This window comes from Cavia porcellus, unplaced genomic scaffold (assembly GCF_034190915.1).
Source record: "Cavia porcellus strain 051 isolate PalLab524CR breed Dunkin Hartley unplaced genomic scaffold, mCavPor4.1 scaffold_3, whole genome shotgun sequence".
In the NCBI taxonomy this organism is placed as follows: Eukaryota; Metazoa; Chordata; class Mammalia; order Rodentia; family Caviidae; genus Cavia; species Cavia porcellus.
This window is the reverse complement of record NW_026947486.1, coordinates 86272400-86297624: the sequence shown is the minus strand read 5'-3', so window position 1 is coordinate 86297624 and position 25225 is coordinate 86272400. Positions and strand designations below refer to the sequence as shown.

The 25225-nt window shown below is 35.8% G+C and overlaps 1 protein-coding gene across 8 annotated transcripts in view; it reads left to right on the top strand.

Annotated features, from left to right (window-relative positions):
- Window positions 1-25225, top strand: part of Tenm1 (teneurin transmembrane protein 1) — a 757085-nt gene that overhangs the window by 642507 nt on the left and 89353 nt on the right. For 7 of the 8 annotated variants that reach the window (XM_063246384.1, XM_063246382.1, XM_013147982.3 and 4 more), the window contains 3 exons: window positions 1463-1712; window positions 9889-9909; window positions 15206-15438. In XM_063246384.1, the coding sequence (XP_063102454.1) occupies window positions 1463-1712; window positions 9889-9909; window positions 15206-15438 (504 nt within the window). The remainder of the gene's footprint in view (window positions 1-1462; window positions 1713-9888; window positions 9910-15205; window positions 15439-25225) is intronic. The other variant, XM_063246383.1, reaches the window with a different exon arrangement.

Genomic DNA, 25225 nt, shown 5'->3' with positions numbered 1-25225 from the left:
ACTATAGGCACACAAGGAGGAAGTGACTTAACTTCCTGGACAAAGCAATGGGGAAGACTGGAGCAGAGCTTTCAAGGACAGGTAGAAGTTTCCAAGCATACAAGATGAGGAGAGCATTCATTAGGGAGGGAATAACGTGGTACAAAAGGTATGGAAGTGTGTGAAAGTAACTTTAAAAAATCTGGTATTAACTGGATCTCAACATACAAATGACACCGTGATAAGAGAGGAGACTGAAGTAGGTAAGAGCCAAATCATGAAAGGCTTTGTATGCATTAACAATAAGGAAATGTGCCCCTTATCTTGTTGTGGATATATATATTCTATATATATATATATATAGAATTATTTCAAGACATGAGCTGAAATAATACATATTGGGAAGCCGTGGACGATGATTTGGAGGTGGATATGAACAGAGACCTGAGAAGTTAAGAAAAACTGAATTAAAGCAGTAATAGCAGTGATGAGAAAATAAATGGTTTCAATAAATTTTAGGAGATAGGCTCAATGAAAGTTAATAATTAATTAGGCTTGGAGAATGAGAAGAAGTCAAAGAGGTGCCCAGATTTGAATTTAGTTAACTATATAACCAAGATATTCATTGGATGAACAGAGAACACAGAAAAGAGAGGAAGGCTTGGTAAGGGATTCAGAGAAACAGGAAGTGAACAATTTACATGATCTGAAGAGAAAGCAGAGTATAGTGAGTTTAGTTTTAAACTTTGTGGTTTTGAGATACCTGTCGGGCATTCAAGTAAATTCTACTGGAAAATTGTATGTCAGGTGAAAGTTTATGGTAGGAGACAGTTTCAGTCTGTAAAGATGGAAGTTAAAGCTGTGGGTACTGGTGAGACTGCCCAAACAAAATGTCTGCAAAGCATTTTTGTAAGACAATATCTCAATTTCCATCACTGATGATTGTGAGATGTGGTCTAAAAGACTAGAAAATCCAAGTCCTATTCATACACTTCAAGTACATTCTAGCAATAGGATTTCTTTCCTTTTCACGTAAGTAGATTATCTGTATTTTGCTAAAGCTGATATTAAAATTGACTGATACTTTTTTCAAACACTGGTTGCTGAGTGAGAGTAATTTGAACTCAGGTAGGTGTATTCCAGGCATCAGGAGACAATCAATCAGAGCTGAAAAATTAGCCACAAATGGTTCACACAGTCTAGAGTAAACAAGAGATCCTTAAAAGCCAGTCATAAGATTAAAATCAGTGTTAAAGGGCCTCATTTTATGTCCCCACTTCACAGACAGACAAACTAAAGCAGAGTGTTATATTACTATTTGTTGTAATTATGCAGTTAAGAATAATGAAGGGCAGTGTGTTTCACTTTCAGATTCTCTTATGCAAAACCAAACTTCCAGTTTTGTATGAGTGACAGAAAAATTTAAATGTTGCCAAGATTTTTGTGTGGTAATTGCTTTTTTAAAATCCCTTTTTGTGTCTAGGAATCATACACAAAGGAAATGGAGAAAATATGTTCATTTCCCAGCAACCTCCAGTGATAGCAACTATAATGGGTAATGGACACCAAAGGAGTGTAGCTTGCACCAACTGCAACGGGCCAGCTCATAACAACAAACTCTTCGCTCCTGTTGCCCTAGCTGCTGGGCCTGATGGCAGTGTGTATGTTGGTGACTTCAATTTTGTAAGGAGAATATTTCCCTTGGGAAACTCTGTTAGTATTTTGGAATTAAGGTAAGTCTCCTGAAATCTCTGTGTTTGCCTAGAAGATAAATTTTAAAAAGCAAGAGTGAGGTAACATGAAAATACAAGGGATTGTCAGAAAGTGTGGAAAATGCAGATGCCAGCACTGTAGCCCTGAATTGCAGGACTAGTAGTAATGATTAATGTGCCCCTTCCTCCTACTTGAAGAAACCTTTGAGCACTTCTTTGGAATACCAGAAAATGTTCACATCCTTGTCTTTGATGCCTTCTTTGTGTACATTTTTGTCACTGCATGGATCTTGGCAGTTCCAACTGGTCAGGTAAGTAATTCACTCACTGATAAGACATTATCAAACCTAATTTTAAAATACTTATTTCACAATAGCAGGTAAATATATTGCCAGATCTAAAAAGCTAAACTTTCTAAGTTCTTTAGGTTCAAATATTTGAAGTAGTCATTCATAAAGAAAAAAATAGAAGTCTACTTTTTCACGATTGATGAAGAAAGAAGATGTAATTCTCTGGTTTTAAACACTCCACCTCAACATAATTGAAGTATTTTCTTATTCTATTCTAGGAATTTTCTTAAGGGTAAAAATGTTAATACATTTTATAAAAGGTTCATATTTTTTGTTTTTCCGTATTCTGAAGTTTAAATACAGATTACAGCTAAGCAGACTCTGGCTTCATCAGCTTATTTCTTGCCTGTCTGAGGCTATAAGACACAGTATACCCTCTAGCATCCAAGAAAAAGGAAGCATTCACACCAATTTTTCTCATTAGAGCAAAAATAAACTTGCTTCCTCTCTTCTGGGTAAATTGGTAGGGCTTTTTTTTCTAATTGGTTATGAAAACTTTAACCCTGACACATGGCTCTGGAAATTTAAGCTAAAAGTTCCTCTGCATGTCAGAAGATTTTGATGCCATCCCAGTAACTATTCTATAAAGTCATTTTTGCCCCAGGCATCTTTTCAGTAACCTGGAAAATAGGGACTGAAAAAACAGACACACTAATAAAGAAAATTACATGTTCAGAGTACTTTGAAGGCACGTCAGTTAATCTTAATTGTCAAACTGAATGGCTTAAGAGACTCTCCAAAACAGTGATTGGATGGTGGAGGTACTATACTCATCAGTGGATTACTCTGCTGACATTCATAGCTAAATGTACTACTAGGAGATGGGGCCCAACTGGAACAACTGGGGGGGCATGTCTTTGGAGGGTATTTTTTCACTGGCACTCTTCCCTTGTGCTCTGATTCCTGAACGCTATTAAGTGAGCAGCTTTGCTCCACCATAACCTTCCACCACAATGTTTCTGCCTTGGAGCCAGCCAGCAGTGGACTGAACCCATGGGTCAAATAAACCATGTTTTCCTTTAAATTGTGTATGTCTGGCATTTTGCCCCAACAAAGAGAAATCTGGGTAACATACAAGGCCAATCAAAATACAGGAGAAACCTTATTTTTAATACCACTGTTCACTCTAGCATGGAAATTTGAATTTATAAAGACATTCCTCAAAATTTTTCAAATTGTCATGTTAGATTTGGAATCTACCCCCCTTTTCTCAGACTGAGTTATTCCTTCACACCAAGCTGGGGAAATCATCTAGTCCCAAGTCCTAATCAATTTTTCACATTAATTTGCTCCAGTTTTAATACATTTCGTAATTATAATTGCAAACACTGTCATAGGGAAGAAAGCTGTTAAATCCCTTGGCTAATAAAAAATACTGTTAAGACTTTATAAAGACAAAACACACCAGCAAGTGTAGAGAGGTACTAATCACAGCCCCCTACCATAATCAAGTGTTCTAATACTCAGGATGCCACACCTCACAGGGGATTGTAATGTCCAGTAATACAACTCTCTTTGGGCACCTACTTACTACAAAATCAACAAGGCCAAGATGCTTATATGCCTGGATTTGGAAATGATTTATACAACATTTTACTGTTTTCAAACCCTTTGGGTGTTTAGAACATCAACGTGATGCCAAACATGGATGGGAACACTGAACAGCTCATCCAACATTTGAACATTTTCAGTCATGCAGATAAATACTAGTTGTCAAGCAGACAAAGATCTTGTTTTCCTTGAACTCATAAAATTAACCCAATGAAGTTTATAAGCCTAACTCCTCAAAGAAAAAATCATAAAATTATCTATAAAAATAATAGGAGGAAGCATCAGTTAAGTTTAGCTCTTTCCTTAGTAATTTAAACGTAAATCTCCCTAAATTGGCACAGTTGTCATCCATTGACAAGATTCTCCGTTGGTCAAGAATCTTTAACAATTTAGTACAAAGTACCTTATGACCTTCAATCAATTTGAGGTATAAAGTAGAATAACTTGAACCTTAGTTGCAGAGTGATTTTCTCAGTATAAAGAAAAATTAGTTTTCTGACAGCTTGAAGTATTTTCTAATGCCTCTATTCATTCTTACCCCATAACATGATTTTCTCTCATTGTCATAGATTTTCAGATACAGAGGAGTGTACACACCATTAACTCACACACCCAGGCTCTCTTGTTTAGTCCATATCCTCTTAGCTGGCTTTTCTGACCTAAGGATTTTTTAACATTTTTGCTTGACATTCATTGTTAGTCTCAGATTTCTTTGACAATCTATTTAAGGCCATGGGTTCACTCCCTAGGAAAAAAAAAACAAATAACCACTCAAAATTGCACATATGATTAAAGTGGACACATTTTCCCCTCCTTTGATCACTCACATTGCAAAAGCAGTATGTCCCTATAGCAAAGCTCTAGTACCAACTCATGGTTAGGATCTCTTGAATTAAATTTGACAAGAAAATCAATTCTCGTCTCTAATCCAACACTCTGGTTATTGGCCATTTGAGAAATAAGCTGATTGGATACACATGATCATCTTGATCTAATTGATAGGTAACTCCCTCACTATTTGACTATATAGTCAAGATCAGAAAACCAATTTATATCAGCATACATTATCTGTCATGTTTACCAAGAAATTAGTATAGTTCTTATTAGAGTCACTTTTCTAAAAGCATCTATTCTGATCTGTAGCCTGTGTGTGTGTACTGAATCTTTCAAAGATAGTTGGTGGATTCATATATTTGATTCTTAAATTTTCCAGATGTAAACTTACTGAGAAGAATAACATGATTTAATGAGGCCATGCTATCTTAAGAACCATAACATTATTTGAATTTTGCTGTTTTTAGGTAGAAATTTCATTTTGTACCAGTTTCGTTGTTGTTAATAACATCAGCTAATAACATCCCTTGCACATTAGTCGTTTGACTTGGTTGAATCATCTGGTTCCTTGGAGACACAGACTAATATAGTGATTTTGGTTGGTTATTGAAAATTGTGAATATAAGAGCAATATTGTTTATAGGTTATTATAGAAAACAATAGAGCATCTTCTAGATTTTGACCCGCTATCATATTTTATATCAGGTAATGCATTACTTTATACTCTAGTTCCTTACTTATAAAGTTGAAATCAAGTTTATATTCTTCCATGCTCTTACATGTCTCATACAGTTTAACCTGTTTTGAGATCCACAAATGGGTAACTCTCAGTCCAGTGTTTGGTGGAATTTTGAGAGAAAGCAAAATTTTCCCCTAATGGATGCCATTCTCTCCTTCCTTTTGATCCAGATTTGGACTACATTTAACAATTTCAGATGCTTCAGATGACATATTAAAGATCAGAAGACTGTAGTAGTTTCTAATTTCAACCCTCCTGATCCAGACTATCCCCAATTGAGCTTCTTTTACCTGACCTCAAAATAAATTCATTTTCATTGACTACCACTCATCTATTTTCTCCTGTTGGCCCACGATTGGCTGTGTAAAGAATGGAAAAGTCAGTGGTGCCATTGTCTTTAGATATCTGCCAAGAGACATATTATTTCTTGTTATTCAAGTCTATAGTACCCTTTTGTCAGTTTTCTACAGATTTTATCCAAAAATACACATCTCAGTACTTATTTTCAGTGAAAGACTAAGGTAAGATAATAAACCTGAAGAAGTTTTAAAAATACAGTCTCTGAAGATTTTTAAATCAATATAGGATAGTTTAGGTCTTCATTTTCCTAGGAATTTGCCCTCCATGTGAATACTCATGCACACCACACACACACACACACACACACACACACACACACACACTTCATTAACACAAAAGTAATATCATAGATATATGCTTAACATTAGAAAGAGCCATGAAGCCATCAGGTCTGATATCATTTCCAGTGTATACCTGACAGTTTGTCATCTCTACTTTTTGATCTCTTTCAATAATGTGAACCTTAAATCAAGACATCTTCGAATGCTTCTGCTAAAAATCTTTCCTTATATTCAGTTTAAATCTACCTTCAGGAAAAAGTCCACTTAATAGTCACAAATGTTAGCATCTGAAGCAGCACAGAAATCACTTATCTCCCTCACTGGACAAACATTCACAAGTGAAAAGACACATATCGTAAGTTCTTAAGCTTTTTCTTCTTCAGTTAAAGCATTCACAATTCCTTAAAGTATTTTTTATCAATTATGATGGCTTCTTTTTTCATCAGTCTTGGACTCAGAGCCACTTTATAGTTTTTTTTTAAGCTAATAGAGATAATTATATAAGCAATATATAGTATCAGATGACATAGTATCAGATGCTTTGCAAGAATTCAGATATGTAATACCTTTGTTCTCCTCTCATCTCCTAATTTCATAGTTCTATTAGAAAACCCATTAAGTATGACTGGAAGTGATTTACTCATTGTAAAAATCTTATGCTGCTATATTTTGGAATTCTGTTATTCTCAAGATATTTATTTTATCTTTCTCTCAAAAATGAAAGAGAAAAGAAAATAAGAAGCTGGTACATGCTTCTTGGTACCCTGAGTAATTTGGCTAAACGAATGTCAATGTGACCTGAAAATTTCTCTTGAGATTTTACTGTTTCTTTTCCAATGACTGGTTAATATTTCTAGCACTGTTCTCAGGACTTGACTCCTGTCATGAACTGGAAATGAAGTAGACCTAAAATAGCACCCATTTAGGGGCAATTAGTATGCTGAGGGGCAGTGGAATTTGTAGACCACTCATATGAAAGAACAAATGGAAACTGGGCTTTGGAGAGTTCTTCAAATAGCTGACAAATAGCCATGAACCATACTCTTGTCAGCAGCACTGGACCTACAAATTTAAATATTAGAAACACTACATATGGATTAAATAGGTGGATACCTCCTCCATTTGAGCTGATGTCTAAGCAGTGACACTCAAAAGTTCCATCCACCTCACCTACTGGTTATCTTTGTTGTCTGAAGTTTCAGTGGTCATCTTCAGTGTCTAAAATTTCCATTCTAAAAAGCCATGTTACTTTGAATTAAGATATATCTCTTAGAGACGAAACATAGAAGTAGAAAGGCCCATCAAGCTGAAATCATCCATTCGTCTACGCACATGCATTCGTTTTTCAGATTGCTCCTCACAGAGACTGCTAGCTGATAGCAGGGCCCTAAAAGACAAAATGGGTAAGTTGTGGTAAGGATGAGGGCCAGAGCCAGAGTGTAGAGAAAGTTGGTCTTAAATATTCATTGAGAGAGTGGAAAGCACTAAGAAGTCAGTGGCAGGCAAGAATGAACATGGGATTTGCAAAAGACCATGGAAAGACAAACAGGGAAGGCAGTTCTTTCTTTACCATCAAGTTTAACTGGTCAAGAATAAGAAAAGATGCCAAGCAGAAAATGAAAAACAAGTAAGATGTTGCTGCTATGACCAAGCAAACCATTCAAACTCTCAGGATGCCAAGTCACTAGACAATGGCTCCAACATTGGCATATTTCCAATTTTCCATTGCTCACCTCACAGAAATATAAAAATATTAAATGGTACATTACATTAAATGGAAAAGGCCAGGCCAAAAAATATAATTCCATTTATGTGATATAGCCAAGATAGGCAAATCTTAGAGACAGAGATCAGGTTTTTAATTGGCTTTGACTGAGGAGGGGGTGAATGGAATGTGCCTGCTAAGAAACAGTGCTGAATTTCTTCACAAGACAATAAAAATATTCTGGAATTGGATAATAGTAACAGCTATACAACTCTGGATGTATTGGAAACAGCTGAATATGTTTTAAAAGGATGTATTCTATGGTACATAAATCATGTCTAGATAATTTTCTTTTAAATTAAAGAGTAGATGGCTCTTTTCATCATTTAGATCTTGAGAAAATCAAAGATCAATCCACAGACACTGTCTTTAAGAGTATCTCTTGCTCTAAAAAGCTTTGCAATTACACTCTTTCCTCCTCCTCACTCATGGCAACCTTCAAATCAGTCAGTTGCCAGGTGCTTATGCCCATTGATTGGCCCAAGCACTTGTGCAGAGCTCACACATGGGCACCTCAGCGTGTAGTCAGTTGCTAGCTAGACAGCAAGCTGACTTTGGTGGTGGCTCAATCTTAAATCCTTAACTAAAAGTAATTCTGAGACAGAACAAGGTCATACACTGGAAATAAATTCTGTCATTTTCACTTCCTCCCTCTGAGATGTTAATGAGAGTAGCTGCTCTGCATAATATGGGACATCTTTCCAAATTCACAGTGACATTATTGGCAGGATCAGAAGCAGCTGCAAGAAAATCAAACCACCCCCCCTTCCTACTCCTTGCCATCGCCTAAGAATTTCAAAACCCTTTGTAGCCACACAAATAGGTCTTTCTAGTATTTTTACAACTAAAATTCCTTCAGGAAAATGGACTGTGTTACAGTGATGAGAGCCAGCCTCCAGTACACTCACCCTATAATTTAGAGGCACAAAAGCAAGCAAGTGTCTATGAGACAAAGGAACTGAAAGAGGTGCAAATGCCTGAGGCCAGGATTCTAATCAGAGCTGAGCATGCGTACTGGTTGACCTTGTGTCAGCTCACAGGATACCTACCCTTTTGAGATGGGCCAAGGAAACAGAAAAGTCAGTGGACTTTGACCTGTGGCCCAGCCAGTGAAATCCCAGAAAGGTTCTTTTTCAAAAGAGTTGAATCCATTCTAGCAGATGGTTCAAATGAAATAATTTTGTATCTTTTCTTCTTCCTTGACATTCCAAAGAGTAAGAATGTTTCCTAGCTTTGAAAAAAAAAAGCTTTATCATCTTTGTATTTTCAAAATGACACAAGGGCAAGATTTAAAATGATTTTAAAATTAAAATGACTGTATTTCACAGATGATTAAGATTCTGGGCAGATTTGACCCAAAGTCAGCTCTGTACACAGATTGCCTTCCGTTTTGAGAAGCCTTGTACCATGTCCCAGAGTGAACAGCCTTAGGCAATGCTCTTTGCCCAGGAATGCACAGATCAGGGGCTGCCAAAATGTTCTACTTTTTCTGTGCTGACAATCCTGTTCACCCACCCCATGCCCCCTTAGAGCATGGATGGCAGACAACACAAGGCTTTAATGGTTGATATAGATGATGTTTTATTGAAGATATTTTGATGCAGCAGTTTTGATGCCAGGGACATTCTATCATAGTCTTCTAAGAAAAAGCCTTCATACTTTCAACTTGCTGTGAAGCTTCTTAATACTGCTAAGGAATATGCACAGTTGATATCCTTATCTCATCTCTGAGATCAGATAGCTAGGGTTACAATGTCTGTCCAACACAGGATCTGATAATAGAACACAGCAATTTTATGTTTTGATAAGGTGGTGGTTAAAACAGAACTTAGAATGATCAGATCATTTGCAAGGAATGTTCCTTCTACTCCCAGTCCAGTGGTTCTTATAGCAAATCTTATTCTACATAATAATCACCGACTGAGTTTGTTAAAAATAAAAATAAAATCCACAGACCTCATCCCTATGTCAAGATTCTGATTTAGGGACTGGGGAGAGCATCAGGAAACTGCACATGAGCAAGAACATAAGTGACTCTGATGAAGATGGTCCAGGCAAAACATTTTGAAAAACTTTCCTTAGAACTAGGCTTACCCATCAAACAAGATATACAACCATTATAGCGTCTTAGGAGAAGCCTGCAGAGATCAGATGGACATCGGTTGCACAGCTGACTAAATGGTCACTGTAGCATCTCCCTAATTGCAGCAAAATAGGTTAGGAATTGGTGTGCCTGGTTAGATTTGATTTGTTGAATGATACTGATGACTCTCTATTTGCTTTTACTTGCCACTCGTGGATACCTTGCGCACCCTAGAAACAGAGATACCAGACATAGGTAAGCAAATCACATGGGATGCTGCCGGTGTCCCTTCTTGCCTAGGAGGTTACCTCCTAATGATGTGCTAACAGGGAAATGTTGCTTCTTAAATGAGGTTAAAGAAATAATGTGAAAGTCAATTTGGAAATTATGATGCAGGTAAGTGTCTTCTAAAAGAACAGGTCTATCTCATTAAATAGGAATTTGCTGGAGAAACAGCACAGAAGGAAAAAAAAAAAACAAGATAATTGAAAGCTGGTGGTTCAGTACTCCATGGAAAAACCAGATTGTAGGTCTCATCATGTTTCCCTAAGGTGACTTCACAAATGAGTCCATAAGTTCAAAAGATTTGATATTTTTCAAGTCACAAATAGAGCTGTAAAACAGAAAATTTGCTAAGTCCAAAAATATAATTGATAAGCATATTAAGAGTGACAATTAGGACCTTCTTTAATGAAATATTTTTTTTCTTTAATGTAACCTCATGATTTCTATTTTTTCCTACCAAAAAGTGGTAGCAAAAAATCCACACTGACCATGTGCTGTTTACTAACATCACTACACATTGCTCTAAAATTAATTGTAATGAGTATTTTTATTCAAATTTGTGCACTTCCAAGTAGCAATTGTCATAAAATGGCACCAATAGGGTTTTTATACTTAAATTGCATTTAGGAGCTACCACTTTATAAATTCCAATGCACAAGATCATCCTTGTTACTTTGACATAACTGATTCCTTAAGCAAATTAAGGTAGTTGTCAAATTGCTTACTGATAAAGTGTTGCACAGTATTAATTATAAGCATTAATTGTCCATTTAACAATCTATGTGATTTTTAACTAGATGCATAAAGCAGACTTTTCTCACTTGAAAGGCACTGCTTGAATACAAAACTAACCAGAAGGTGACAGTAAGTCTAACACCCAAATTACAAAAAAGAAAGAAAATTTATATATTTCAAATTGCAATATGCATTTAGACACGAGAGATTAAAGCAAATTGGAATGCAGTACACTGGTTTTTCTTTCTCAGGCGTGGTATGTTTCAAAAAATAGAAAGAAGTCAGTCTCAAAAGAACTGACATGCACTTGGGAAATGGTATGAAATGGCAAGAAATCACATACCAGTATAGGGGATGTTCCTGACTGTTGGCTATCAAGAAAAATAACATTAATTAGGCCTGAATTTGGCATGTTGGGCTAGTCCATCTTCTAAAACCTAGTACACAAAGTTTGAGAAAAGGACTGTTGAACAAAATAAAGCATGTAACTCAAAAGGCAGCAACACTTTTTTTTTTTCACTTTCAGAAAAAGAACATTCTGGTGGTGTTTTGCACACACAGTCACATATCTAATCTTGGCAAGGCCCAGATTTATTAGTGACCCTGGGGAAGCCCCCAAGTGTATGGGTTTCCCCAGCAGAGATTTGAGATGAATGCTAATTCTAACTTTCCTCACAGGCACATTGGAAATATTCAATAATGAATGAATGTAATGCATTCCAAAGTACTTTGGTGTGGATAACATTTCTCTTGGAAAAATAGCCTATGGACTCTTCTAAACAAAGCATGATTAATCTGGCTCAGCTCAAACTGCACAGGCTTGCTACAAAGTATTGCAGGGTTTTGGGGGGGTTATAACCCTATCTTTATTCTAGAAAGATCTAATCTCATTGGAGAAATTTTGTTATCAAGGCAAAAATTGAGTGAAATATGTAAAAGCTTTCACTCCAACACCTGTTTCATAACTCTTTGCTACAGAGATGCCTTGTTTAGTAAAACTGCAAAATCAATGCTGGGAGGTGTTGGGGCCCTTCACCATTTATGTACAACACTTGACATGGTGGTTTCAGGGTGGAAAAAGTCCCTGGAATCCATCAGATATTCTTTTCTCAATGTAGGTAAGTAGAGAAAAATCAAGTATTCTGATTGAGTCTGATTTTTTTCCAATGAAAACTGTAAACAATGTCTTAATTTAGTATTTGCCAGTCTTATCATCATTATTATTTTTGACAGGTATAAATATGCTTAGAGGATAAATACCATAAAGAATATGCCACTCTTAAAATTATCTTTATTTTTATGAGCCACTTTCCTCCCATTTTTCTTGGCTAAGTAGCCAAAGCCTGAAATCTTACATGTCTTAGTTTCATGTCTATAGTCAGTTTAGTTCAGCACTTTGCAACACAAATCCTGTTGGGCACTCTATATGGACACAAAGACATAGAAAGAATGAATATAGTTCCTTCTTGCAAAGATCTCACAGAGTAGTTGGAGAGGAGAATGGAGGGGTTAAAAGAGGCAGGGAAGGAGAGATTGATTGATTGATTGATTGACATATGTGTGTCCAATGTATTTCACTTAGGAGTATTGTCTCAAAGTGTAGAGAGAGCAAAATACTGCTTACACCCAGAACCCAGATCTTGGTTTATGATATGATTTTTTAATAAAACAAACAAAGGGTCTTTGAAGAAATGGTTGATTCTAGGATTGAGACAAGAAATATACGAAATGACTGGATCATCTTATAGTGTTAGAAACACTGCCTCAGCTAGGAGATTGAGGTCAACCACATCACTGATGTCATATTGACAGTTTGTACCTTTCATATGACCTGATGAAAATGGCACTAAGCAGACACATTCCACAGTACTCCCCAAAACTGTGAAGGTCATCAAAACCAAAAAAAGATTGTGAAGCTGCCACAGCCCAAAAGAGCCTAAGGATTCAGGATGATTAACTGTAATTTGGTATACCGAATTGGAGCATAGTTCCATTTTTTAATTTTAATTTTTATTAGTGCATGTTTACAGAACACAATGTTTATTTTTACATACATACATAGTGGGGGGCTAATATGTTTGCCTCATACACCTTAATTCTTTCTACACTTTTTTCCCTTCCTCATTCTTTCCCTTCTTTCTGTCTCTTGACTCTTACATCTACAGAAGATTTATAACCTTGCCTCCAATTATCTCTCTTTTATTTGGAAAAATAATTTTTAAAAACAACGCTAATACAAGCTATTTCCGAAGTCCTTCCTCTCCAACTCATTTTTCTCCTTCTTCTGCCATAATACTTGGACTTATAACAGTCATTCCACTTCTATTTTTTGCTCTCTCACCTTCTTGTGAGTTTCATGAGGATTGAGGTTTTATCTTGCACACAATACTATAGTCCATAGCACAGATCTTGGGCACGCTATGAGTACATAGTAAATGCTTTTTAAAAATGAATTAATAAACACCTAATACAGAAATGATACCAAGGAAGGAGTTCAGATGAAACGTAATAGGGCCTTGGCTTACTGATACCAGAGATACAGATCAGTGATCAGATTTGGGATGATTTTAGAAGGTGAAATAAAACAAAGCATGTTGTTTCACAGGCTATGAGGATTATTGGGAAAAGAAGTCAAAAAAGAATGATTTCTGGTTTCTAGCTTAGGCAACTGTGTGCTCAGTGGAGTTCTGGGCCCTGAGCCTATTAAAGAATAACAAAGAAAAACTGCTCTTCTCCAAACTCTCATGGCTTATTGGAGGTGATACAGACACATAAACAAAGATATAATATGTAATCCCCTTATGCATAGTTCAATAACCTAATGCAGAGATTTGTAGAAGTCTTTCTTAAGGAAATGGTACTTGACTAAAGCCTCAAAAGGCATATGAGAATGAATTAAGCGAAGAAAGATTGTGTACCACACCAAAGAACATTAAAAGGTTTTTAATAAGGATGGCCAAATGATCATAAAAGTCCTAGAGGCAGTACAGATAAGTTGGCCTAAGATTTCAAAAACATCTTCTGCATGTCAGATGGTACAAAGTATTCCAGACCAGACATGATGAAAGTTACAAGTAGTGGTAGAAGGAATGGAAAAGGAAAATGATTGTGAGAGCTAGATTGCATATATAGTTACATGCATTTGAAAAGAAAAGGAGGACTTGAGATGATTTCTAGATTTGGGGCTTGAATGATGTCAGTAGTACATGAACCTTAGTTTCAAGTAAATTATCTGCAAAACTAGAGTTGCAGGAGCCATAAAAAAATGAAATTAAGCCAACCTCAGTGGCACATGCCTGTAATCCTAGCACTATGGGAGACTAAGGCAAGAGGATCACAAGTTTGAGCCCAGCCTGGGAAACTTAGCAACTTAGTGAGATCCAGTGTCAACTTAAAAGAAATGTTAGGCTGAGGATATAACTCAGAAACATAAGTTCCTGCCTGGGAAGTGCACAATTCATCCTGAGTTCAATTCCCAGTACCAAAAAAAAAAAAATGTTTTTAAATGTTTGGCAGTATAGCTCAGTGCAAAGATCCTGGATGCAAGCCTCAGTAACACACACACACACACAAACACACACATACACACACCACTCATTCTTACATATTCATGCATGCAAAATTGGCAAAATGAAAAATCATTGAGTAGGGGCTGGGGATTTAGCTCAGCAGCATAAGCACCTGCCTTGCAAGCAGGAAGTCATGAGTTCGATCCCTGGTACTGATAAAAAAAAATCATTGAGTAAATTCAATCATCTGCACAAGTAAAAATAACATGAGCTTTTCTAAGAATATGTAACTGAAGAGTTTCAACAATATCAAAAGTCAATCAAGGTAACGTTTATGTCAATTTTAGGAGGTATGGCTATATAATTATACAATTATATAATTTTTATTCTAACTTTTAAAAGTAATCAATTCTTTCACATCCTGAAAGAAATAAATGGATTGAAGAAGTAGTGGTCAGCTAAAAAAGGGAAACTTGAGATGAAAAGTTTGGCAGCATATCTGAAGTAAGATTCGCCCTCATCAACATACTGCTAGCTTTAGGCATGCCTTTCCATTGACAATACGATGATAGCAGGCGCCCAAATAAGGAAGGAAATCCAGAAGTAGGTTTATTAGGTGTGGCGAAGGCAGGAATAGAAAATAACTTCTGTTTTGGATTTGTGGAGTTCTCAGTTACTGTGTGACTTCTAGGCAGTCATCCAGTTGATAACTAGATAACAGGGTATAAGACATACAAGAAAAGTTATCTCCTGGTATTTGTTTTTTGTTCTTTGTTTTTTTCTAGCCTCAAATAAATAATATTTAAATGTCATAATCATTTCAGTTAGCAGTACACATTGGATTTTTTTCAAACGTAGACCCTTTACTAGAAAAAATGTCTGTCTCCCTTGGTATATAAGCAGGAATATATATTAACTGTTTTATTCATTAAGAGATTTTTTCCATGTGTGAAAAAAGGCAGGCCCCAGGCAGTGCATGTTGAGCAAATTGCTTTCAATAACTTTACTTTTCTCTTCCTTAGCACAAGCCCAGCTCACAAATACTATCTGGCTATGGACCCCGTGTCTGAATCACTCTACCTATCAGACACCAATACTAGAAAAGTCTACAGGTTGAAATCTCTTGTGGAAACAAAAGATCTCTCCAAGAATTTTGAAGTGGTGGCAGGGACAGGTGATCAATGCCTTCCGTTTGACCAGAGTCACTGTGGAGATGGCGGGAGAGCATCAGAAGCTTCATTGAACAGCCCTCGAGGTAAAAGAAAAAAGTTCCTTCTTTGATCATCTAAAGATTTCATTTGACTTCACAAAACCCTAAGGCTGTCAAAACGCTGTGGTCCATCTACCCATCCTACCTCTGACACCTTCTTTTCATTTTTCATTTTTCTTCAAGATGAATTTTAGCCCATATGCATTAGTATGGTCATCAGTGTTATTGTAAGCGTGACATGTTTCCTTTCTGGTTGATAAAATAACTATTGCCCGGAGCTCTCTGAGTGCCTTCCTGGCTCCCCAGCTTCTCTGAGTCTATTTCCCATAAACTGCCCCAAATCACTCAAGTAGAGTGTTAACATAGCCCACCAGAGAGCCTGGAGCCTGAGATCTGTGGCCTGCATTGTATGGGATCAGGTCTACCCCTAACATTTCTACCATTTTGTTAACAACCTTTAACAAATTTTTCTTCTGTTATTTTAGCTAAATCATTGTCTCTCTCTCTTTTTTTTTTTTTTTTTTGTACTGGGAATTGAACTCATGACCTCACACTTGCCAAGAAGGCACTTATGCCACTGAGCTAAATCCCCAAACCTCTGCTTAATTAATCATTATTCTTTTTCCTCTCAAAGATGTGTGTATGAGTTTATTTTTGGAGTTTTATAAAGTCTTTATTTCATTGTATTTTATGAAAACAATGTTTTTAAGTTATTACACAAACAATATATAGTTTTTTGTGAAAAAAATTACCAAAAAATTAAAAATATTTGATTAAAATCATTATAAGCCTACCACATATAGAACTCTACCATTAATGTTTTAGTGTTTATACTTTTAGATTTTTCTCATGTATATCATATATTTTAATTCTCTAGGAATAGAGTCACATTACACAATGTTGTTCTATAATGTGCTTTTTACACTTAATGTATTAGGACTATCTTTCCATGCCAAAAATATAGTGACATTAATGTGTTTAATTTGCTAAATGGTCATTTATTATTTTAATAGTAAAAGGTTACTCTTTAGTGATTTGCCATATTGATATTAAATTCTAACTACCATCAAAATTTAAAGGTATAACAATTTTCAAGCCCTTTATCTTTTATAAAACCTTTCTGCATAACTCAGGCCTTTAACCTGGATTTCAACACTGCCCAATTAGCACTCCTTTATACTTTGTTTTGCTTTCTAGTTCTTGCATGAATGGTGAGATTTTCCTGAAGACATAAATGGCCTGAGATGAGAAACTAAGATCATATTTCAACCTTCCCCACATCCTCCACTAACTTTTAAAACAGTGTGAGGATGACTATACATGTTTATTTTGAAATTGATCAATGAAATAACTCTTATTTATGCAAGGTATTTCTAAAAGGAAATTCAATGATATTTAAAGAGAATCACTCTTTTGGTAGGAATCACAGCCCCCCAAGTATTATGGTACGGTATTTCTTTTTTCTCTGTCAGCTGTCATCTCCTACACATAGTAGGTCCATAATAAATATTTAATGAGTGAATGGATAGGTCGGGTGCATCTTTTCAAGGAATACATTGAGGCAAGGTTCCACCTGCACAGTTTTAGAACTCTTGTGGGTATTAATAAGATTTCTGCACAAGAACAAGTGTTATAGATCTTGTATTGTGCTAGAAACTGTCATTCTCCTGAATTGTTGTTAGTATGAAAACTACTCATCTCACCTACCACATTCAACCTGCCACATAAGAATGAATAGCTAAGCTTTTCCAAATAAAACAAGTAATTGGTTTTCTGCAGTTGTTTGCTTGAAAATCAGTGATAAAGAGTTCTGATGCACAGGATTTACATGAACTCTGAGGCATCTGTAATGAGGGTGTCAAAATTTATATAAGTATTAAAGTTAATATTAAACTAATTTTTTCATCTTGTCATTGCTAGCAGTATACTTCCTTTGGCTTGATTTAATCATCTTTCTATCCAAAAGTGGCTTTTACCATAACTTGGTACACTTCACACTTTCAAAGCAGTAAGGGCTCTAAGTATGTCTAGCTGTGGCTTTAGATAGTTAAAGTCTAATCCACCTAGGACAGCTTTGGTGTAAAGTTCCTAAAGCTGATGTTACCACTATTGGCCTGATCCAGTGAATGAACTGAATATTTAAGGAAGGCAGTATCTATCATGTCTCCTTCAACTGTACTGACAGTGTTTAAAGGCTATTAGAGATCTTTAAATCACTCAGATAGCAGAATCTGCGCAGACCTTGGTTGCTCTGAAAATGCTGATCAGAGCATTTAGATGCCTGGCTACAACAACTATCTCCACACTAAATACAGACAGTGCTCACCCTTGCCACTGAATCAGAAGTGAAGATCTCATTATATGGAATGCTGCAGGGCTATTTCATAGACTTCTGCAGAAGGAAAAATCATGCAAGAAATTATTAAAGCACTTTGTGCAAAATGAGGAGAGAATATTGCTTGATTGCTAACTTCATTCTTTTGGTCTCCTGCAAGTACTTTGTCTCTCAAGAAAGGTCAATTTGGTTTGGTGGTTATTTTGGATTGTTTTATTTTGTTTTTTTCTTTACAATTGCTGTGTACATCAGCTCCTTCTTCCTTCCTTATTCGAAGACAGCAACTGATTAATGGATTTATTTAAGAAGAGGTTGGATTTTTAACCTACCTAGAAGCTCATAAGGAAAAGCTATAGATTAGTAGAAAATGGAAACATACATCTAGGAGTACCATTTCTAGGTTAGTGAAGAGAGCTTGCCTTAAGACTTTAATGAGCAACATATTACAATTACAGGTAGACACACTAACATGTCTTTAATTATGCAAGGTAAGTCAAATAAATGTTAATCTGAAAGACAGCTAATTTACTTTCCAAACTATTCTAAAAGTAAGGTGAAACAAAATTTGCTTTTGACATCATTCATCCTAAAGTCAGAATAAATTATCAAATAAGATTAAAAATGAGTCAGCAAATGTAAAAGGTCTGAAGTCAGAAGAGCTGTTTTGTGTTGCTTGTTTATTTGTATGTTTTTTGACACATGGCAGCAAATTGTGGTGAATATCAAAGTGGGAAGACAGCTTTTCTGACGATGTCCATGTCTGACTGGTCCTGAAGAAGTCACTATATCTCACTGTGGTTACCTTTTCCTGAGCACTGAAATGGGCTCAGCAATATCATTGACTAGTTTTTTGACATCAGACATTCAAACACTATGTTCTGAGATTCTTCAGTTGTACACTGAAGAGCTCAGGATGGTCTCCCTCTAATGCATTACAATAACCATAGCTATAACTTAATTATAGCCTACTGTGTGCCATATACTGGGCTAGATACTTTACGTGCACTGTCTCTAATTTCCAAAACAATGCATAACTTTGTACTGTAGTATTCTTGTCATTGTAAAAACAAAGAAATGGAAACTAGGATACGTTGAGAAACTTACCCTGGGTGACACAGTTTACAGATAACAACACTGACATTCAAAACAAGTCTACCAGACTTCAAAATGTCCATGATGAAAAAAGAAAAGGTCAGCAATATCTGATTGCCTTCCTATTGAAATCCATGGCCTCTGGGAAGGATAGAAATGCTAGAAAATGGTTTCAATCTAAAGACATGTATTCAATGGACAAAAAGTAATTTTATGAGACAAATAAGTCTTAGTATAGTTTCCTTTTTCTATTAAAATCATCTCTCTCCCCCCACCAAAAGTGTATCTGTAGTGCACTACATCACATTTATGCAGTTGTAATTATTCAAATAAATCTCCAGGAAATCTCATCACTTCTCTTAGGAAGATTCTGCAGCTAGGAACTTCACCCAATTTTCCTTAAGGGACCAACATAGGAAACCATTTTATTAAATATCTAGACTACAGTAGAACCTACAAATTTGGTTTGAAGGAAAAATGGAAGCATCTCTCAATAGAATTTCATATGATAGCCCCTGGGCACTTCTTATGGGAAGAAGTCTTTATCTGATGTTGTTGTGTGCACTTTGATTTATATCCCAATAAAGAGAAACATTTGCCATTCTGTTCATCAATACTTCAGTGTAATGGGGCAAGGAAAAAGTTTAGCAAAGGGGTTGACGGGGTGCTAATCCCTGGCATTGACTTTGAAAGATGCTTTTAAAACATGCATGGATGATGTAGTTGAAACTTAGGTTCCATTTATTATTTTTACTACAACTTCCTTTAATTCCAGAGGGAACTCAAACTAATGAGTCATGTAATAGATGACCAAGTACTTAAGCAGAATGTGAAATGGTACTAGGTGGGGATATAAAATAAAATTTGTGACAGGCTTCAATGCATTTATTTTTTAAGTAGCTACATGGGGTGAAGGAGTGACTGGACATTATGAAATTAATCAATGATTTTTTTTTTGTTTTCTTGGACTTCACTAAGTGTTACATCTCTATTTTCATGTATGTCTTTAAGTATACTGACCTTAGAAATCAGCAGGACTTAAGCAATATCCAGATGAATGCAAGGAGTTGTTTCATAGGAAGGAAACTATTCTTGAATCTTGACAGCTTCCAAAAGTCGTTCTAAGTACCATGACACTAACCTTACATGATTCGTTTTAACTTTATTAGCAATTATGAAGTCTGGGTATATTAAAATCTAGGCACAATCTATTATTGTCCCTTCTCAGATCTAGCTGAGGTAGATTGTGAAGCTCTAATTCTTCCCCTGTCACTGGCTTACTATTCTGAAAAGCTGTATGTGAAGTTAGTGAAAAGATACTAAGACTATAATCAGTGACATCTTATTGATGTAGGAATGAGAATGTTCTTTTGGTTCTCTTGAGCACAGTAAGAATTTTTCTAAATTACTTTAGTGAATTATATGTCTTGGTGTCCAACCATTTGGATGGACTCTAAGGATAACCCTGAACAAAATTACGGGCTAGCTACACATGAATAAAATGAATGGCACACTTAGGAAACTACAAATAAATAAGTGTTGTTACAATAAAAATATTTGAGGCTAATAAGAGAAAAAGGGCCAGGAATAGGAAGTTAGGATTTTCCTCTATACGTAAAGAATTTGAAACAGGATAGTAGCAAGATCACGAGATGCATGCACTTTGAATAATTTCGGTGACAGTGTATTTAAGTTCATTGGGCAAGACTGAGTCAAAGAACTGCAGATTAGTAATATCTATAAAATAGTCAGTGGTCAGGGATATGGTAAAAGAAACAGCAAAAAGAAAACCCTGCTAGAAAGGGGGAAAGAAAAGAACTGACAAAACATGGTATTGAGGAAGCTGAGGAGAAACCTGTTTCAAGATGTGGCAAATGGTATGAAATGGTAGCCACTGAATTAGGGAATGAGATGTTCATCGGTGACTGTGCCTTTGGTGGTTTCAATGACAGTATAGGTAGAAACTCAATTTCAGGCATTTGATGAGTTGTTGAGAAGGAGAAGAATAAATATCACTAATGAACATGACTTCTGTGAAGCTTCAGTGTGAAAGACAGCATAAGTAGTGAGAGGCTGGGGAACTCAAGAGGCTTTTTTCTATAGGAAAGGTGAGATAATGGTTATAGGTCAAAGAAAGATACAGGAGACAGGGAATAAATGATAAAGAAAGAAATGTAGGGAACTGGGAGTAAACTTTGACTAAGAGGTGAGAATAAAGAGGCCATGCTAAGATTAGGTGTAGGAACAGGGATAAGTTTGTAGATAGAAGGAGCTGAAAGGTTGATGATTCTTTATCTGATCACCTCATTGTTCTTAGAGAAGCGAATTTTCCTATTGAAAATGGGGCAGTAAGCAAAAGATTTAATAAACTCACTGAGCGATGTCTGCTTTCTGGATGTGATCAACATTTTGCCACCCATAACCAATTCCCATTTCCATTCCAAAGCCTTCCCTATGAGAATTTTTCTCCAACATATTTGGTTTAGGATCCGAGGCGTCTTGAGGAAAAAGGTACTTGACAAAATATAATATTCAGGGAAAGTATTTGTTCTTCATCCTTCTGTGATTCTGTGCTTTTTCATTTGGGGAAATTTCTTCGGGTTATTGGTCTCTCATTTTGCTGTCACTACAATAGAGGCTGTTTGGTGACTACTACACAACCAGAGTGGAGCTTAACCTGTTTTATGTGCAGTTGATCTAATACACCTGTTTATGATAATCAAAAGATTTTGACCTTAGAGTATTTCAGCAGCTAAAACTTGAGAGGCTTTTTGCCTCTTATGCCGCAAGTCTAAAGCCATAAGCTATTGGTGGGAGAAGGCAGACAAGAGAAAAGCAGATAACTCTAATCTTGGCTAATTACCTGCTCAGTCTGCATATCACCTATCATTGAGAAGACCTCTAGGTCTATTAGAGTTGATTAAAGGTGAAGATATTTTATTAAATGAATTTTTATTCCCCATTTATTTTATTTTCATGTATGTATTAGATTTTATCAAACACTCATATTTAAAAGCCAAATACCATGATAGATAATCTCCAAGTTTATGGAGTAAAATAGAACTGTATACAGCTCCTGGATCTTCAGTAAATTAAATGTGCGATTTTGAGGAAATCATCAAAATTCCCTGAACTTCAGCTCTACATCTGTAAAACAGGAGTGCTAACAGTGACAGAACCTACAGGACAGGGCTGCTTAATAATACATGTAAGGTGCATTGCAAGGCCCAGCATGTAGTATGTACACAGTAAATATTGCTTGCCTTCATGATCATTATTGTTTTTTATTAGTAATAATGTTTATAATAGTGACACAGACTTGAACTAAGTTACTTTGAAGCGGGCAAGCTCCATGTCCTAGATAGTAATCATGCCATAAAAGAGGCAAGGTATGGTTGGATTTAGGTATTGGATATGATTTGGCTAAATGATCCTACCCAGCTTTGAGATACAGTGATCCTAATGTTGCCTCCTTATACGTGTTGTATTTGGGAGAGCCCTAAAAGGCTTAACTAAGCAAAATAATTCCTTTTACACCCTGTCATTTCACAATGAAATTCATTCTACAAGAATCGTCTCCAGATGTTAACTTAGTGTTCATTGCAAAGAGTTGCCGGGAAGAACAGAATATTCCTTATTAGAGTACCTTACAGGAAGTCTTGAGAGGATGGAGGACAGAATGGATACATTTATATAGACAAGATAACTTGATGAGGACAGTCCTAAGTGAGATCGCCCAAGGGTGATGCTAGAGTATCTGTTACAATAGCTACAAAGTGAGGAGAGATAAAAGAATAGCAATGAAATACAGAATAACAATGATATATGTTATTGGTGTAAAATGGTGTAATATTTGCATATAATCTACACCCATCCTATATCTACACACATCCTCTCCATACTTTATCTCTAGATTACTTATAGTATATAATATCATGTAAATTCTATAGAAATAGTTTTCATATTGTAATGTTTAGGGAATGATGACAAGGAAATATACAGATGAGTTTTTTTAAATGTCCAATTTATGGTTGGTTGAATCTGAGGGCAGAGAACCTGGGAACACAATAGACTGGCAATACTTCACCTTCACAGTATCATCTAGAATGAAACTCAGACCTCTGTGTGTAGAGACTGATGGCGTGGTATTATAATTTTTCCTTTTCTTTAAGATCACTAACCAAATTGGCTCTGCTTCCTTATCAAAGCTGTTCAGTGTCACACCATTCTCCTCTGTCCACTTAAGAATCTCCCTGGATGACTAAAAAGAAAAATCCCTGGCCAAAAAAATGACACAGATCACACACTAACAGGCTGCAAATCACTTAAATCATATTTTGAGTGGTGTATTATGGTAACCTATAAATAACTAATTGTGTAAAATTGCTTTAGTAGTTTCTAGATGGCAGCTTTAATTAAAAGCACCAGAGACATTTAGAAGTTTAGAAATGGATGGCATGTAATTTGCCCTTTTACCAACCATAAAATGGTAATTAAGGAATTTGATTCACTTCTTCCTATTAAAAGTTTTATGAGAATAGCAAGTTCTTTCTAAATACAGTTTCTCTTCAACAGAAGGTAGTACATTTGCTTTATCAGTCGTCTTCAGCAGACTAAGATGTTTTAAAGTACAAATCCTCCAGACATTAAGTAGGAAATTTCTTTCAATGTGAAATGTTTGTTTTTAAGATTCTAAACTATGAAATTGTATTACACTTAAAACTTTGATTATGGCCCCATATTACTCCATCCTCATTACAAGATACCCTAGTAATTTCAATTTTACCAGGTTCATGGAGTTCAACATAAAACCAAAGAAACAGGAAAGTCATTTCCTAGTGAGACTAGCATAAGTTTTGTTAGTTTTTGAAAAAATTTTCTATCTACAGTGTACTGACTTTCCAAAGAATCCAGAATATTTACTCCACAATAGAAGAAATCATCAGATGATGTTTTTAACCTCACTGCTCTTCTAGAAATACTGGATAAATGTACAGATATATAAGGTTAAAACATACAGAAAACCAAGATACCTTTGGAAATCCACGAATTAAAATCATCATGGGCTAAAAAAGCTGGAAATGGAATCAGGAAACCTATTTTTATGTTATAATTGAACAATAGATTGTATTTTGGGGACACTTCAGTCCAGCAGTTGTAGATGGTATGCTATAGAGCATTTGCAATCACTAAGGATTTATTTTATATGCATATAAGAAATGCAGCAGCTGTCTTTCCTGAAGTCAAGCAGAAAAGAGTTTTGTTAGTTTTCTAAGCTGGATGAATCTAGGTAGCAAACATTTTTTTTTTCTTTTTATCAGTACCAGGGATTGAACTCAGGACTGCCTGCTTGCAAGGCAGGCGTTTATGCCGCTGAGCTAAAACCTCCAGCCCCAAATGCCTCCTCCTCATTCTTTCAGTGACTCTCTGAAGCTCTCAGCCTGTCTCTTCTAGAAAGAAATCCAGTCTTTCCTCTTGTGTTACCCTACTCAGAACTGGGTGGGCATACAATGGTGTACTAAAGAAGAATGAGACTGTGAGAGGAGGGTTTTATCACTGACATTTAGAATTTCCAGTGAATGGTGACAGTAAAAAGAGACATACTATTCATCAGGTTTCTTATCGTTTGTAATATTTCTACAGTGTGTTCTTCCCCTCACCTTCAGCAACCAAGATAGATCACTCCGATCCTCCCTACTTTGATATACCCCTTCAGGTAATAAGGAAAATACAAAAATGTTCCAAAAAAAGGTCAGGACACAAAAATATATGTGTTGTGTGCTACTACATCTATAAGGGTACAAAGGTACTATGTATATGTAGAGAAAAATGTTTGAAATAAAGAATATCCAAATGTTAGCAATATTAATTGTTGCATAAGGAATTATAGGCCATTATTAGTTTCTTCCCCTTAATTTCTAAGTACTTAAAAATAATTCTAAAGAAGGCAAAATGTTAGTTTTCAATTGACTAAATGCTATAGTAATATCTAAATGTTAGTTTTCAACTGATTAAGTATTATGGTACAGCTTTTATATTATTCAAATACACCTCTACATACTATTTTTACACATACACAAATATGTATACAGTGTACTGTTCCATGGCTTGATCTCTGAGGAATTAGGACTCTGCTTTGGTGAATGACAGCTGTCCATGAATAAGTGTCATAGTACTGATGGTTGGTAATGAATTATTCTCATATAAATATGGCACAAGATGCCTAGTAATGGGGTAATACTAGAAATAGAGAAAGATATCTAAATGGAAAGTCTTAGAATCCAAGATTCTTTGTGGCAAACACACAGACCCCAGTCACTCTCTTGCCGTCCCATCCATGTATATTTTCTTCTTTGAATCGAAGAAGTAATATCAGCTAGATTACTCTTTGCCCATTACTTTCAT